An 18325-nucleotide genomic window follows, 5' to 3' on the forward strand; every position below is an offset into this window, starting at 1 on the left:
ATGAATTAGATATTAATTAACTCATCACAAGAATTCAAGCTTATCAAAATTCAGTAGCCTCCTTAGACTAAACATGTCCAAAGCAGGCCTCATTATCTTGTCTCTTAAATGTGCCTCTCCCCTTCCCTGTCATAGAGAGCTATCTTCCTGCTCCCTCCCATTCAGAATCTCAGAGTTATTCTTATGCCTCACGATCTCTCCCCCCCTCCCCATCCAATCTGTTGCCAAGGTCTGGCGATTGCATCTCTGTAACATCTCTCCTATATGCTCCCTTTTCTCCTCTAATATTGTAGCCACCCTACTATAGTTCTTCAGGACTCCTGCAACCAATCTGATTTAGATAAATCCTGGGAAGTTTCCTGAGGCTAGGATCAAACAACTAATTAATATCAGACTAATTAATAATAATAAAATATGAGATTTGAACCCAGATCATAGTGACTGACCATATGAGCACCGTATCTTTAAAATATTCTGTGATTTAAATTTATTCTAAGCATCTCTCCTATTGAAGAATGTAGAATGGGAAGAGTCTTTCAGCAATGAGTTCTGCTGTTTATGAAATAATATATTCTTTTAGTGACATAAAACTGGAAACAGATGTTCTTTTAAGAAGGATGATAAATATATGATACAACTAAAATTTATACTTTAACATTCGTAGTGGACTCCATGACCCATATTAATTTATCAGAGATTAACTTAATCCATTCCATTTTGTAGCTGAAAATACTGGTGCCCAGAGAAATAAAAGGACTTGTCCAGGGTCACAAAAAAATAAGTGGCAGAGTCAAGCTATGAGCCTGAATCCCCCAATTCCAAATCTAATACTCCTTCCATTGTGCTTTCTCCCCATGAATTTGGATTAGGAAGATTCTATTGCAAACTGCATTTACTCAGGGTTCTCCAGAGAACATGTTGTCTAAATTACAAATTTCCAAAAACTAGTAACCTCCAATCAGTTCAGGTAGGAAAAAGCTTATCCAGCATCCTTTCCCCATCGTGAATCTTATGTCTAGATAGGATCAAGGTTCCTGGAGAGCAGGGAACCTTCTTGTTAAAAATAAACCTGTTCTCTTCATGTGGACTCACTACATCACTGGCTGAGGAAAAGAGATCATTTCTACTTATATGGATAACTCATGGAGTCACTGCTTTCTTTTACTACCAAAGTCAGTATATGGAAAATATCTATACTGAAGGTAGTCAAGGTTTTTTTTTAGTTAATGATCACATTTCACCTGAAGTGGCCATGTAAATTTTTTATTGACAATAGAAAAGTATACAACTCTCAAGCTGTACAAAAATACAGAATTTTTTTAGGCATTCAAAAAAATTTAAATCCAAAAAGTATAGTTTGCAGACATAATGCTAGTCATTGATCGATTTTATCCAAGCCTTTATTAAGCACTTAAGTGTTTACCAGGCGCTCTACTAAGTACTGGAGATACAAAGAAAAAATATATTTTCCCTTGAGGATTATAAATTCTGATGGGGGAAAACAATTTAAGTATAAATAGGTGCACAAAAGATGCCTATAGGGGAGGCAAAAATAACTTCAAAGTGAAGGCACCAGTAGGTTATAGTATGGAAAATGGGAAAGACATTTTTTGGAAGGCCCTTTTGATGTAGGTGTTGAAGGAAGCTAGCAAGGTCCATCTATATCCCTGCAATACTTCATGATTGTTAAGGCTAATTACATTTGTATTTGTGTTGTTCATTCTCTGCTCTTCAAGAAGTCTAATAATATCAGGAGAGTGATATCTTAATTTGTAAGTGAATTAGATTTTAAGTGAGGCAGAGCTGTGCAAAGTCATGAACCTCCAAATTACATTTGTGAGAAGCGATACTGAAACCCAATTAAATCTTTGACAGCAAATATGACTTGCAATTAATATTCTTGAATAGTTTGACCCTAATAATAAAAAAAATACCAATTTAAAAGAATTTCAATGTCCTATTCCTTTTGGTTTATATTAAAACTCCATTAAACTTTTGTAAACTTGTTTATCAAAATATTTTATCATACCATCACTTTAAACTAATATATCACAGCATCATTGTGAGGATCAAATGACTCAATGTGAAGATGTATTACTAAGGTAAAAGTGCTAGAAATCCCACATCATTTTTATCTCCTGTGTCATCCACAAAAAAATGATACTATTTCACTTGACTTAATTTTTTGTTATGCTAGCTTTTTATTTTCTTTCCTTTGGTACTGCTAACAATTCCTAAAATGGTCAAAATGAAAGTAGTGTGGGGAAAAGTAAAGAAGGCAGAGATCTGAATAACTCATTGCTAGAGTCTGGTAATCCATCTAAAGAAACTCATGAAGTTGTTTTGTCAATATTAAAAGAAGGGATGGAGTGGACATATTGTGATATGTGAATGAGTATTAATTCATAGGCATTTGTGGGGCATTATTATTTCATATGGAAAATGTAGTCCATATAGCATCAAAGCTAACTAAAACTTTTATCTAGATAGAAAAAGAGAGAGATATATCGAAAATTTTAAAATCTCTTCAAAAATAAGACAGCAATATACACTAATAGGACTTTTATGAGAGCTCCTATCACTAAGTGACTTTTTTATTTTTATTTTTTTTCCACTGTCATAATAGTTAATGTATACAAAAACATGTTTATCTCTTTTCTGTTTTCATTTCTGGACTTTTTATCATTTAGACAAAAAATTCTTCATGGGTTGATTATTTGTAGGGGAAAGTCTTATACATTCCCTTAGTTCCCCAAGATGATACATGAATTCTGATGGGTTCTCATTCACACTTGGATAATTAGTCAACTTTGTTCATTCCACTTTTTTGTGGTTGTGGAAATTATCAACTGTAGCTGATGAATAATGTATTTAAGCCTCTTTTCAATGTGGCTTAAGGATTATCAAAATGTAAATCTCTATCCTGAAAGAAGTTATGTCTCAAAGAAAGCACACTGATGTGGAGTCTCCTGACTTATAGTCCAGGGTTCCTTTTACTAGAATAAGCTCTTCTTCCATGTAAGTATAATGATGTCTTTTTGTTAATATTCAACAGATTGTCTGGCTTCCTATCGAGCCATAATCTAAGCAAAACAGATAGCAAATCTATGTTTTGGGGATACATATAGAATAACAACAACAGATTAGACAATAAAACATTCATATCTGATTTCTTTTAAAGGTTAATTTGGGATAGAAATTTGGATTTGTATTGGAAAGCTATTTTGTTTCAAGAGAAGAATTAGAAATAATCTTTGTACCTTTCTCCAGCATCCTATTTCAGATATTTAACCAATTATGTGGTTTATAAAATTACTTAACTTCTCTGAGCATTTGGATTCTTCATCTATAAAATGAAAGAGTTTCACTAGATGGACTTAAAGACCTTTCCAAATTTAAAATTGTGATCCTATGTTTTACTTTCTAAAATAGTGCCAAATTATTGTCTCCCTTGAAAAGGGAGGCCTTACCCTCCCATCGTCTTTTCCCACTCTTTACTAACATTGATGAATCAATGAGTTTCATGAAGCCTGGTGTTTAGGAGGGTGAGGGAGGGAGAGATTTGGGGGTTTCAGATTTATTTATTCAAATAGTATGTTCTCTACCCCAGTCATCCTCAACAGGGTGGTGCTATGACGATTTTCCCATTAATTTTGTGCAATCCCTGGTAGCAAAGAAGTAGAGGAAGAAAATATGGAAAGTGTCCATAAAATAACATGATTGATCTTTTTAACAAGTACCAGAACTTATATATCCCTGTTAACATCAGCGGTCTTGTCCAAAGTAGATGGCACTGGAAAGATATATACTATTTCAACAATGCAGCTTTGGAGATTTTTCTTACAATTAATTTTCTTCAGAATTAATAATATATCCTTTTACATATTCCCATTGGTGGCAAATGTTTGTCCTCTGGGGATGAAATTAATGTTTGGGTATAGCCAAAAGTCATATGGAGCCAAGTTTGATCATCAAGTTGCATTAATACTGTTTTTGAAAAAGAACAAATTGTGACTCACAAGAAGACTGATTTTCATATTTGGCTTATTACTTAGCTCTGAAGGTAAATATGTAAGTTCTAAAAAGCTTTTAAGTACTATTAGACTATATGTCTAACCTCCAAAAGGAATGACTTTGGATGACAGCCCTTATTTTGGATCTCTGAATTCTTATACCTTTGTTTTTAGTCGCCATGCTATGTAGCTGCATCTTACATGCTGTGAAGGTGAGGTCAAATGGACACTAAAACAATATAGGGGTTCAGAGACAAGGACAAAAACATAAACAGATTTGCTATCTGTTTTGCTTAGATTATGGCTCGATAGGAAGCCAGACAATCTGTTGAATATTAACAAAAAGACATCATTATACTTACATGGAAGAAGAGCTTATTCTAGTAAAAGGAACCCTGGACTATAAGTCAGGAGACCTCACTAGATTCAAATCATTCTCCCCTATTTACCATGACCTGAGCAAGTCATTTATGTGAGCCTCTGTTTCTTAATCTATGAAATAGGTATAATGATATTTATAATGCCTATCTTGTTAACTTGTTATGAGAATGAGATGAGATACTGGAGGTCTTCAAGAGAAGTGAGATGACCACTTGTCAGGTATGTGATGAAGGGAATTCCTTTTTGAGCAGGTAATCACTGAGCTTCTTGCAAACTCTAAAATTCTCTGACTCTGTGACCTTAAAGTGCTAAATAAATGTCAGGTGATATTATTTTAGCATTTTAAGGTTTATGCAATGACTCAATGACCTCTTAACTCTTTTCGGACTCCATTCTCACAACCGTATGAAATTAACAGATATACATATTGTCCCACTTTCAGCATAGTAATAAGCTTCACAAAGCTTTGTAGGAAGGAATAGAAGTGGGGGGAAGCTCCTTTATAAGAAAAGAAAGCTTTGTAAAGCCTGAGATTACACTAAGACTTTTGGGACATTCTGGATAGAAGAGTTAATATTATTATTTTATAAATAATTGTATGAAAAACAAATAAAAGCAGAGGGAAGGAGATCAGATGGAAACAGAGCATTTTCTAGAAAATATGAATCCTTAACTAGGGGGTAAAGGAACTGGACATGGAGTAATGGCATAATTTTGTGGACAAAATGCTGACATTAGATCAGAAGGACATGAACAAGTTCAAATCCTATCTCAATCATTTACTATTTGTGTGATGCAGAGTAACTCTGTGCCTCATTTTTCTCATATTTTAAATGATAAGATAGAATTTGGTGGCCATTAAGATCTCTTGTAGTTCTAATTCTATAATCTTTTTTCCTATGATGCTGTAACATGTAGAAATGCTATAACATGTAGAAAGTGTCAAACACAGAAGCAGCTACACCCAAAGAAAGAACACTGGGAAACGAATGTGAACTATTTGCATTTTTGTTTTTCTTTCCGAGTTGTTTTTATCTTCTGAATCCAATTCTCCCTGTGCAACAAGAGAACTGTCAGTTCTGCAAATATATATTGTATCTAAGATATACTGCAACATATCTAACATATATAGGACTGCTTGCCATCTAAGGGAGGGGGTGGAGGGAGGGAGGGGAAAAATCGGAACAGAAGCGAGTGCAAGGGATAATGTTGTAAAAAAAAATTACCCTGGCATGGATCCTGTCAATATAAAGTTATTATAAAATAAAATAAAATATTAAAAAAAGAAAAAGTGTCAAACGACACTTGATTTAATGTATGGGGTGAGGGAAAAGGAAGAGTAAAAAATTTATTTCTAATGTATGAGCAGGGAAGAGTAGGAAGATAGTAGATGCAAAAAAGTTGGGAAGAAGGACAAGTTTGTGAAAATAAGGAGCATGGTGGAAAGATGATGATTTCAGTTTTTAGTTTCATTTTGGAGCCATGTGGAAATATTTAATAGAAAGTAGGATATGCAAGAACAGGAAGATAATAGTATATGCAAAAAAGTTGGGGAGAGGGACACATTTGTGGAAATAAGGAAGAGTGGAAAGGTGATGGTTTCAGTTTTTGGTTTCATTTTGGATCCATGTGGAAATATCTAATAGAAAGTAAAATATGCAAGAACAGAACTCTGGGAAATGGTTGAGGACAGAAAGAGGAAATTGGAAGTCAGTGACATAGATAGAAGTGTTAATTGAAACCCCTACAACTGCATGAATTCATGAAGAGAAAGTATGAAGAGCAAAAAGCAAGTTGGATTAGGAACTGAATCTTCAAGTATATCTCTGTTTAATTAGAGAAAGAAGCTAGAAAAATGGAAAGATTAGAAAGTTATAACACAGGAAGGCTATGTGACTCATTATGGAAGAAAAGAAAATAAAGAAAGATTAAGTGATTCATACTGTTAAGTACCAGTGTGAGGTAACAGAAGATAAGGACAGAAAGGAATAGGAGCCATGACTAAAACTATTCCCTTGGTTCATCCTGAGCAATGAGAAGAGAGGTTCTTATTTTTCTTGGATATAAATTTAATAACTGAAACCTACAAAAATACTCTGGCCTCTTATCAAACTTCATAAGGATACCTTTATTTTTTTGTTGTTGTTTTATTTCAACAACTATTTATTTATCTGCATATCTTTACTATCATTGTCCAAGTCTTTGCTATGGCAATATGGATAGAATGCTGGACTTGAAACAAGGAACACCGATCTTTAGACAGTTAGTAGCTATGGAAACCTGGGCAATCACAACTTCCATTTGTCTCAATTTTTTTCACTATAAAATGAGGATGATAATAGTACCTATATCCTTAGATTTTCGTGAGGATAAAATGAAATGTTTATAAAGCACATGTCCTGGTAAATTGTGGGTGCTATATAAATGTTAACTATTATTATTATTATGTTATATAAGAAAGGACTACATAGAGTTTGTACAGGGCTTGGAAAAGAAATTCATGAAAACAGATATATAGTAAATGTATTTGTTGATGATAATGGGAAGAGAGAATGGAAGAAACAAATCATGAAAAATATTTATGTATATATATACGAAGCCAAATAGACAAATCACTCATTAAGTGTTTTTTATGTGTCAGTATGCTAAGCCCTGGGAATACAAAAAAGACAGTTCCTTCTCTCAAGTTTATATTGTAAAATGACAAGTAAGATAATTCATTCTTCTTGAAGACCTCTGATATCTCATCTGATTTTCACAAACAAGATAGGTACTATAAGCTAGAGAAAAAGACATAAGTAAGGAGACAAAAATAAATGCACAGCAGGATTATGTCCTGTAACATGTGACAATGGGGAACTATTGTGGAAGTCTCGCTTGGGACAAGACAAAGGAGAAACTTATCTCTCAGATACCAGTTTCATAGGGGCATAGTTCAGAGCTCTCATGGGAGGTAGAAAGGATGCTATAGGGAATACAAACAGCATGATTTGGAGGTGGCTGATTCAGGACTTGATGAAGAAAAAGCTCACCTCATTTTCCAACTTAGAATCTAATAATTAGAAGGAATAACTAGTTCAACCCCCTCATTTTCTTCAGATGAGAAAACTGATTTCCAGGATGGGTAAATAATAGGCTAAGCAACTTAACTGATGTCATAATATGCAATAGCAGAAACAAAACTACTTCAATCCAACAAACATGCAGTTTTTGTCTATTGTGTGTAGAATATTGTACTGCAAGAAAGAAGGATAAACAAAGTTTAGACAAGAAAAGTATTTGGTCTCACTATTCATAAAGTTTTAACTATCTTTTACTCATCAATCCAGTGCTCTTTCTGTTACTCAAATTTAGTGGGACAGCGATTCTTAACATGTAGTCCGTGAATTTGTTAGTGGGTTTTTTATATATTGATAATTATTTCATTATAATTGGTTTTCTTTGTAATCCTATATATTTTATGAATTTAAAAACATGATTCTAATAAGGAGCTTCACCAGGCTGCCAAAAAGGGCTCCATGACCCCAAAAATGATTGAGAACCCTTGTCTAGGGCTTTTTTCCTCACTGTTCTCCAAAATCCCTTTAAGCCTCTTTCTTCATTAACGAATACATTCTCCCAGCCATTTGGAATAAAAAATATGTATCACTATGAAATTATCAACAGATTAATTAAGAAGTCAGCATATATTTATGGCTTATACTTAGTCATCATTAAAACAAAAAAGACATTGAAAGCTTCTTGGCCTTTCTACTTATATAAATATCCTAATTCTTCTGCATTGTACCTCTGTGAATTAGATGTTAGCCACAAAAGGATTAGGTCACAGATGGTGAATGATTTTTCACTCTGATTGCAGGACCATTCTGTGTAATCCCTGCATTTCACCTTTAATCACATTTGTATCCTAAACTCCTAAAATTGCCTCTTATTTAACAATTCAAATTTTACTTCATTTATATTTGAAACTTGCACATATATTGCACTTACATATTGTCTTGTGCAATATGTAAGTGAAGACAATAGCCTTTTATTAATTTACCCAATGCAATTTGTCAGATATATAAGAGATCTCTCATCAAATATTTTATCAGAGAATCAATCATCTTTATATATAGGTTGTACCAGTCACTCATCCTTATGTGTTTTCTAAAGTGACCACTTTGCTTTTGAGTTGCAGGGAGTTAATCCTGACCTGACTTTTATGAACAAGATAGGGCACAAAGTGCTCACACAGAAAAATTATCAGTCTCCATATTGATATGCTATCTTATTGAATACACCCAAAAAGAAATTTCCTTGGTATACTTACCAACAATTACTTTGTCTGAGATATGCAAAAATTCCATGTACCCATTCTATCAACAAAGAGTAATGGGCTCCATTTTCTTTTGTTGGGAAGACAGACTATTGTCAGGCATGCCTTTTTCATGTTCAACACCCTTGAGCTCAACTCCATCATTTATCCTAGAATAATTCCATTGAAGGTGTTGGCAGTGCTAGAGAATCCTTAAATAAATGGCTGTCTCAGAAGCTACTTCATGAGTCAAAGACCTCATAAAATAATGTGAGAATGTTTATAGTACTTTGATCCGATACTATAAGGAACTAAAAGAGGGAAGACATCCATCTCCTCCTTCTTCAATAGTTTCATATCATCCTTGAAGGACAATCCTGAAATACAATAAGCTTTTGCAAATTGATTTTTGTTGTTTTGTTCAGTTGTGTCTGTGGATCATGTGGACCATGACATGCTAATACTATCAATGGGATTTACTTGGCAGAGATTATTGGAGTGATTTGCTGTTGCCTCTCCAATTGATCCAGTGGATTCTTTTGTCAGGCAGCCAGAGGCTAATGACTTGCCCAGAGTCATATAGATAGGAAGTGTCCAAGATTGGATTTGAATTCAGCTCTTCTGACTCTAGGCCTAGGAGTCTATCCACTGATCCTCTGGATTAAAACATAAGGACAGAGAGCTATTGACTCATTTTTTTAAAGGATAGCAGCAACATCTTCCTGGTGTGATGATAGAAGAAAAGATTAGAGACTTCAAAAGGGAAACTGAGGGCAGCAAAATCTTTCAGGTTTATTCAACTGATTTATGTTAGTTGTTACTTAACATCCAGTTCTCCTGAAAATTAAATATGATGTTGAGTTCAAAGATAAACACATGGTTTCAGAAGTTACTTCGATACCAGTCTTCCTCTGAAGTCCTTGAGTAACCAATTATACAAATGGTAACTTTGTAGTGATCCAAGCTAGTATTTCTCATTCATTGAGTAGAATTAGGGAACAAAAGAGGCTGTGGTAAAGAGAGAATGGATTGTAAATACATGCACAGTATGACCCAAAATAATCCCTTATTTCCTCTAAACACCAACTTCTATAAGAAACTATTCCTAATCCTTCTAAATTCTAATACCTTCACTGAGAAAAATAATTTCTATTTATTCTATATGTACTTATTTATGCACATGCTGACCCTTCTGATAGAAAGCAACCTCCTTGATAATATAAATGGCTTTTTTTGTTTTTTTTTTGTTTTTTATCCTCAGGAACTAGTACAATACCTGACATGTCACAGTAGATGAGATAGCATTTTAAAAAATGCTTGTTGATTGATTGGCTAGTCAATAGATTTGTTTAATGACATCAGACTAAATTATTAAGACAGATTGTTGCCTAAATGAAGTAACTAATTGTACTCTTGGCTGTACCAGACTTGATATGTTGAATTTTAATGAGGTGCATAGACATTCTTTTTTATATTGGCATTTTGGAACCATTGGCATCATATGATAAAAAAAACAAATGTGTTCATTGTATGTGTCAAAGTTACTCATATAATAAGATTATTCATCCCAACAATCATTTAACAGTATGTCATATGGTATTTCTCCTGAAAAATTATTCAGCCTGTCAAACAGAAGTGTAGACTATAGATTCAGAGATGTTAAACAGACAAAAGCAAGATTGTCAGCGTAAATTTTGACCCTAAAAATAGAGATAGTTTCCAATTTATGATCAGGTTATATTGCAAAAATTCATTTTTCAGGTGGTCAGTTGGTACTAAGAATTTTTCAGCATAAATTACAATGAAGATTCAAAGATAGACTAAAGATAGGTCCACTTGTGCAAACTATAGTTAAGTCATGATTCTCAGGATATTTCAAATTCCAGCCATAAATTAGGATGTATGTGAAAAATGATCCTGAGTTTCAAGTTGAATGCCAGAAACATATTTCTCCCTGGTGACACTCTGGAAAAATTAGTAGAGACTCATCTTCCTTCTGTTCTGCACTTCACCACAGCAGTAGAAGTAGGACTCCTGAGGCTTTATCAGAAAAGAGAAAAAGGAAATGAAAGGAACAAATAAAAGAATGAATTCCAGTGACATTAAGAAGTAAAGAAAATCTTTTCTAGCAGGGACAGATAAGGAAATGAAACCTTGGTGAGAACCCCCTCATATGTGATATATACTTATAAAGTCTACCTGGAGTTCTTTGAGTTTTTTCCCTTATTTTAACTAATTTTATTAAATAAGAGCTCTTAAGAAAGAAAATGTTGCCATAAGCGTCTAAACATTTCCTCAGTTGTCTATTTCCTATCTGTATGTGCCATTTTGGCAGTGTAAAGTTCCTGCCCAGGGGTAGACAGGAAAGAAGGAGACATGGTCCAACTATCCAACCAGGAGTGTTGATGACTATAGAGAATCCTTTAGCATTGAGCCCCGGCACATAGTGAGAGCTTAACAAATGCTATTGACTTCTCTTGCCTCCTTGAGTCACACCATTCAGTATTTCTCCCATAACTGTGTGGAAACTTTTATCTAAGCATCTAGTGAAGAAAGAGAGAGAGAGAGAGAGAGAGAGAGAGAGAGAGAGAGAGAGAGAGAGAGAGAGACAGAGAGAGACAGAGAGACAAAGAGAGAGACAGAGAGAGATAGGGAGAAAGGGAGAGAGAGAGAGAGAGAGAGAGAGAGAGAGAGAGAGAGAGAGAGAGAGAGAGAGAGAGAGAGAGATGTAAATGCTGGTAAATTAAAGATTTCCTTAATGATCCCCTTTTGTATGATGCCAGGATAATATACAAATTAAAGAAAAAGCCCCAGAAGCATCTTCAAAGCAAAAATAACCTACATCAGGCTAATGGCAAAAGAAATAAAAAGAAAAGAAAAATCTTGCTTGTTTCTCAAATGAAATAGGTGCTTTTGCAAACATATTTAATGTTTTTTTAATTCAATAAGCATGCTAGCTTGTACTGAATTTTTATGAAATAATTATTAGCCAGTAGATCCTAGTCAGCAAAGGTTTTACAAAAGTTATTGTCATTTTAATTTTTTCAGATGAGTCACTGTGTATATTGCCCCCAAAGGCATTTCATTATGATTCAGTGTACAACATTTGAGATTGCTTGGGTTTATGGGGGCTTTCTGGTATCAGGATGGGGGTAGAGATGGCTTGGCACTTGGAATTGGTGGCATTATGCTTAATTGACACCTTTGATGTAGCCCTAAGACAGCACCTGCACCTCCCACTTCTGCTCCAAAGACGTCAGCCTTACGCAGAATAGGCATCTGCTGATGAATCCTGCATCTCATTCAGCTTGTTCTGTGAGCAGCCTTAGCTATCCTTAACTAATCCCACGGCTCTCCATCTCCACTATAGCTTGGCTTAGAGCTGGGAGAGGATTGTTCCTTTTGTTATTTTGTCAGGTTAAAACCCTAAGACTGTGTCCATGTTAGAACTCATAGAAGGTAAGTTTAAATTCATTCTTGATTCCACTTGTGCAAAAATGTGTTGTGTGCCATTCTGAAATAATGTGTGTTTATTTACTGAATCCCTTTTCTTGCCTGTGGTATTGTATTACTATCATTCATTGATTGTAAAAGAGAGATAGCTGAAGTGATTTTAGCTCACATTTCTTGAAATGTTTGGGTCACTTTGAAGAGATGGTTTTAGACAAAAACGAAAAAGAAAACTTACTTGACATGTGTGTCTTCAGTTCAATTTATTGATCATTGTGTAGAAATCTTGGGAAAGGGAAAAAATGTTAATGTTGGGGAGCATTTAAATATTTGAAGGAAGCTTTTATTTTCATGAGACACCAAGGCACACTGTGATGTGAGTACAAGGGTCAATGGCAAATTATTTTATGTTCTACCTGGTAAATATTTCTATAATGGAGTCTGTCTATAATGAGTTGATGTTTCAGGCTTATCAAGTGCAGAGAGTGAAAAGTTAATTTTCAGTCACAGTAATTCATTTTCACAAGTAAATCACTGTGTGTCCCTTGCAAACAAGGCTAAAGTTCATTTCTGACCAATACCCCAGGCAGTTTTATCAATGACAACCAAAGCATCTCAGTCCATTATAAGGTGTACTATGAGTAACCACTAGTCCACATTCCTAATATCTCCTGATGGCACAAGTACTTTGCAGTTAAAAGAAATATTGCCAGTAGTTTGTTCAAAATGTATTTTGTACTAAAATTGCGTTGATATTTAACCGCTATGTAAACTCCTGCTATTTTAAATACCAGGTTGGGAGAATTACTGACTTTCTGAACAAAGTTATTTGCCAGCACCCCAAAGGCTGATGCAATTGACTTTAAGATAAAGTACCAAGAACTTTAACTGATGTTTGTGTATTGAAAGGATGAATTCATATGAAAAATGTTTAAAGTGTCATTTTTGTTTCTCTTTCTGATTCTTTGCATTTCTAGTTAATGGAACCCCTGGTAGTCAGCTCTCAACTCCCCGTTCTGGGAAATCTCCAAGCCCATCTCCAACCAGCCCAGGAAGCTTGCGGAAGCAGAGGGTAAGGAAATAAAGGAAAATTCTTTGTAAGTAAGACATGCTGAGCATCAGGTGGAGAAGCTGGAATATAGGTATTGCTTATTCAAGGGAAGTACTGGTATTGGAGATTAGCCACTACTATTCTCTTAATGTCTGGCTTAGTATCACTGAACAACTAGGACACAGAAGCTTTCTATCTTTAAAAAAAAATTCCAGAATTGGCTTCTCTTTGAGAGGAAAGTGTTGGTGCTTCATTTTAAATGTTTTTCCTCCTTTTCCTGCTGTCCATCCCTAGTTACCAGACAGAGAGCTTGGAGATACTTATGCTTGTTATCCTTTGTTATTGTTACCTGTGCTATTACTTGTAAAAACTGGCCATGTCTCCTTTAAGGAAGCATGAAAGCCTGGCAGATTGAATGAAATTGGTGGTGATAGTAACTTGTTTCATTATGTTAAAAAGTATGTTCCAATATGGCCTGGGTCAGAAAAACAGTGAGTTGTAAGCTATCCCTAGGGGGAGACCTGTTTTGTGAATGAAACCTATATGAAGCACCTTCTCTTTTGAAAGAATGTTACTGCTTGCAATGTTTTTACTGTTGTGGTTATGGTATAGTTTGGTTCCACCTCTTCTCCCATTTCCTATGTAATAATTCTGTATCAATTCAACCTGTATACTGAGCTGGAATCTTAAGATTATATCAGGAAGGAATGAGCAGGTGACTTGAGGTTAAGTGAAGATTGTGGGAAGCATTGCTAGTTATATCAGTATAACAGAAATGAGGGATGAAGGTCAGCCATTAAGTCATTCAACAGATATTTAACTACCCCTTTCCATAAGCTATCCTTTTTGTACTCTTGGCTCCAATCAAAGTATTAGAACAAAAGAAAGGGGAGGAGATTTGTGAAGGATGAAATAGAAGGATGAGTAATTTAATGTTTCTGCTTTTAAAATGGGAACAGACTCTTGGGAGGTTTTCTGTTAAAACACAATATACAACTAAACAGCATTGATTTCAGCAAATGAAGTCCTTTAGAGATTACTGCTTTAAGTTACTGGATTTTGGGGTTAGTTGTTTTTTGTTTCTCTACTTTAAAGTAAACCTCATACTTCTGACCTACACTCTTTAGTCACATCCAAAAGTCATTTCATTTCTTTTCATTTTGTCTATATGAGTCCACTACATAATGCCAGGATAGTTGAAAAGTTAAAAACTTAAGTTACAAAATAATTGGTGAGTTTCGTTGGGTTGTTGGGGATTTTTTCTGCTTTTTTGTCTATGACACCAAAGATGTAATTTTATTTGATATCATTCAATAGACTGTTGTTTTGAACAGCATACAGTGGAAGAGATGCTTTTTTGGGGTATCAAAAGACTTAGATTTGAATCTCAATTCTATCACTTACTATATGACTTAGAGTAGGTCATTTCAACTCTCTGGGTCTCAGTTCCCTCATCTATAAAATGGTAGGGATGGACTAATGAGCTATGCTCATTTTTAGCCTTTTAAGAGTAATTAAAATGTAAAAAGCATAGTGTTTTGGAAAGAAAAATGTCCTGGAAGTCAGTAAACTTGGAGTTTAATCCAGCTACCTTGTTACAACATGAATTTGGGCAAAACATTACCTTCCAACACCTCAGTTTCCTCATCTACAAAATGTTTAAGTTGGACTGGATAATCTTTCAAAGTCTCTTCCAGTTCAGAAGGATTATATGAAAGTTCAGCTGAATTATTTATTATATGAAAGTTCAGCTGGACTATTTTTATTGTAGTCTTCTTGGCTGCATTGACTTAGCCTTTTAAATTATATTCCCCTAGGCAATGGATTCATTTATATTTATGGAATCACTTTAAAAAGATCCAACCAAATGAGTATCATTTCATATCAAAGGTGTATCTATGAGGAGATGGTATTCATTCTTTTCTTGTAAACATGGCCTGAAAGAGTTCTAAGTTATCTCATATGAAGGATCCTCACATAGTAATAATCCTAATAGCTGATTTTCCTAACTTTATTTTGTGAGGCACTTTCCAAAAATTTATTTATTTGGCCTTGGGGTCTTTGCCTTGTGAGGCAGCTGATACTGGTATTATTATTATTTTTTATTATTTTTATTATGCTCAAGAGAAAACTGAGAAATTAAATAACTCTTCTGTGATCTAGTGTTAAGAATGAGATATGAATCTGCCTTTCCTATCTCAAAATGTAGCTCTCCACTAATCAAGATGCCTCATAAAAAGTGTTTTCTTCTTTTTTTTATTAAAGATGGGAGGGGAGAAAAACCCCACCTCACACCACTGTGCAGATGCCCAACCCTCAGAGTTATTAGCATAGTCCAAAGCTAGTTATTTAAATTAAATAAATGATAAGGCTCCTTCAAATAATTGCTATTCCTAACCTCTCATCTCAACACTTGAGATTCTTTTTATGTGCCTTATCATTAAGCCTTTGCAATGTTTTGTACCTTGTTCTACTTTTCCCTTTAGGATCATCTTAGATAGAGATAGAAATGCAATTCTTCATGCCTTTCTATATTTCTGACTCAATTATGACTCTTGTCTGTTTGAAGTGGAGAATCCTCTCTTTTTTATAAGTAAAACCTTTGTGATTATTGAACAGATGCATCTTTATAGTGCTTATCATATAATTAACATTACCAATACTTAGAAATATTATATAATGATTCTGACAGATTTTTTTCCTTTTGCTTTTAAATACCAAGTATATGTATCTTGGTAAAATATTTTGGGCAAAAGGAATGCTTTAACACCATCTAAAAACATTTTTGGATCAGGAGCATGGAATGTATATAAAAGCTAAATGAAAAGGCAAGATAGTCATGAGGATTTTTTAGCTTCCAAATCTTGTAACTTAATTGGCCTCCAACATATTCTCTCCTTCCATGTACCATACCCATAAATGAAGATGCTCTCCAGCTAATTGTACTTAGAATTCTGTCCCTCTCAGGCAATTGTATCACATGACCCTGACCAGTTTAAATGGGAGGAGAATATCCCTAAAAATGGATTTTTTCCAGATATAATGTTCTTGAGCTATTGGATAAATTGCTATTCAGGATATTCTAAAATAAGTGAAGAATGGTATGTGCTAAAAGAAGAACTTGAAAGAATAAATTAACTCTTTTTCATTGCAAATTTGAAAACAGCTATTTCTACTTCTCCACTTGTGTTGCTTAGCAACAAGGTTGAGAAAAATGGATCTACTTCAGAACCTTCACCCCTAACACACGCGCGCGCGCACACACACACACACACACACACACACACACATATACACATATCATTTTGAAACACAAAAACTCAAGCCAATAGTACTTGGCAAATTTATTCTTTAAAGGCACATAAAATTATTTGGCTTCTTTAAAAACAACAACAAAATAAATTAAATTTCTATTTTTGCTTTTTTTGCAAGGCAGTTGGGGTTCAGTGCACAGAGTCACATAGCTAGTAAGTGTTAAGTGTCTGAGGTCCAATCTGAATTCAGGTCCTCCTGACTCCAGGGTGTTCTATCCACTGAGATATCTTGCTGCCCCTAAACTTCTATTTTTAACTAAAAATAAATAGGATAAGATGATGTCCGTATCTTTATTAATCCTTCTTTCATTAGATTTCTTTTTTTTTCTTCTTTTTTCTAAATCATGTTACTATTCAGAACTTTTTTGTTATGTTTGTAGATTGACCTTTTTACAATTATTTCATCAGATGCTTTCCTTCTTGGTCATATATGAAATATTTTGTCTATAGATATATCTAATCTGATTTTAGCACATATATTCATTCATTTTGTTATTTACAAATTCCTGATGCTGAATTATACAATACCCTACTACCATCAGTGACCTTTTTTATTCCCATGTCAATATATCAGGCCAAAACATGTTATATTGTGTAAATTGAATGAAACTACCCATTATGCTCCCACATCTCTGGCTTTTGTAAATTTTGTAGATTATCTGATCAGTCTGATGATGCTAGGAGTGGGTGTTACAAAGTAGAAATGAAGCCTACTCCAGACACATACTCAGCTGAAGTGAACTGGTTGCCAAGCTACCAATAGAGAAAGATCCAGTAAAGAATGGGGGAGGGAGGTGAATTATAAAGGAAGAAGAATATGGTTGATGTAGACTTAGGGGAAAATGGTACTGAGAAAGAGAAAGAAGTTTTGTATTCTTCATCCTCTGTAAAGGCAAAATTTCAAAGCCACATTTGTGAGATCCACAACATATGTAATGGCAGCAACTGAGCTGTGATATTGGGATCAGAAATTGTTGAATGTCCTCTGTGAATCTAGTGAGCTTAAGCTCCTGGCAATGTATTTTGTGAAGCAACCATATTTCCTTTCTAAGCAAAACAACAAGGAAGAAAGGAGGGAGGAAGGGAGGGAAGAAGAAATAAAGGGAGGAAGAAAGGAAGAGGGGGAGGGAGGGAGAGAAGGAAGGGAGGGAAGAAGGGGAGGAAGGAAGAGGAAGAAAGAAGGAAAGGAGGAAGAGAGGAAGGGAGGGAGGGAATAAGGGAGGGAATGAGGAAGGAAGAAGGGGAGGAAGGAAGGAAAAATGAAGGGAGGAAGGAAGGGAGGGAGGGAAGGAGGGAGGAAGGAAAGAAGGAAGGAAGAAAGGAAGGAAGAAAAGAGGGAGGAAGGAAGGAAGGAAAGAAGGAAGGAAGGAAAGAAGGAAAAGAGGGAGGAAGGAAGGGAGGTGAAGGAGAGGAGGAAGGGAGAAAGGAAGAGGGAAAAGGGGAGAAAGGAAAGGGAAGGAGGAAGGAAGAAGGGGAAAAAGAGAGGAAGGGAGGGAAGGAGGGAGAAAAGAAAGGATGGAAGGAAGAGGGAAGGAAGGAAGGAAGGAAGGGAGGAAGGGAGGAAGGGAGGGAGAGAAAAAAGGCGATAGAGGGAGGAAGGAAAAGAGAGAGGAAAGGAAGGAGGGAAAAGAGAAAGAACTAAGGAAGGAAGGAAAGAAGGAATGAAGTAATTTTCTAATTGATCAGTTCATTCTCTAAGAAGACCATGATATCAGGGAGGTAACATAATCAACAATAAATCCATAAGCATTTATCAACAATCTCCCAGGTGCCCAGATCTTTGTAAGTGACAAATCTGTCCTTTATGAGACCTCAGCAC

At 35.0% G+C, this 18325-nt stretch overlaps 1 protein-coding gene across 5 annotated transcripts in view; it reads left to right on the forward strand.

Annotated features, from left to right (window-relative positions):
• Positions 1–18325, forward strand: part of DCLK1 (doublecortin like kinase 1) — a 393205-nt gene that overhangs the window by 283137 nt on the left and 91743 nt on the right. For 3 of the 5 annotated variants that reach the window (XM_051986464.1, XM_051986465.1, XM_051986469.1), the window contains exon 6: positions 13119–13213. In XM_051986464.1, the coding sequence (XP_051842424.1) occupies positions 13119–13213 (95 nt within the window). Of the gene's footprint in view, positions 1–11885; positions 12151–13118; positions 13214–18325 lie in introns of those variants that run through there. The other 2 variants (XM_051986468.1, XM_051986467.1) reach the window with 2 other exon arrangements.

The sequence above is a fragment of the Antechinus flavipes genome, chromosome 3, assembly GCF_016432865.1.
Source record: "Antechinus flavipes isolate AdamAnt ecotype Samford, QLD, Australia chromosome 3, AdamAnt_v2, whole genome shotgun sequence".
Taxonomy (NCBI): Eukaryota; Metazoa; Chordata; class Mammalia; order Dasyuromorphia; family Dasyuridae; genus Antechinus; species Antechinus flavipes.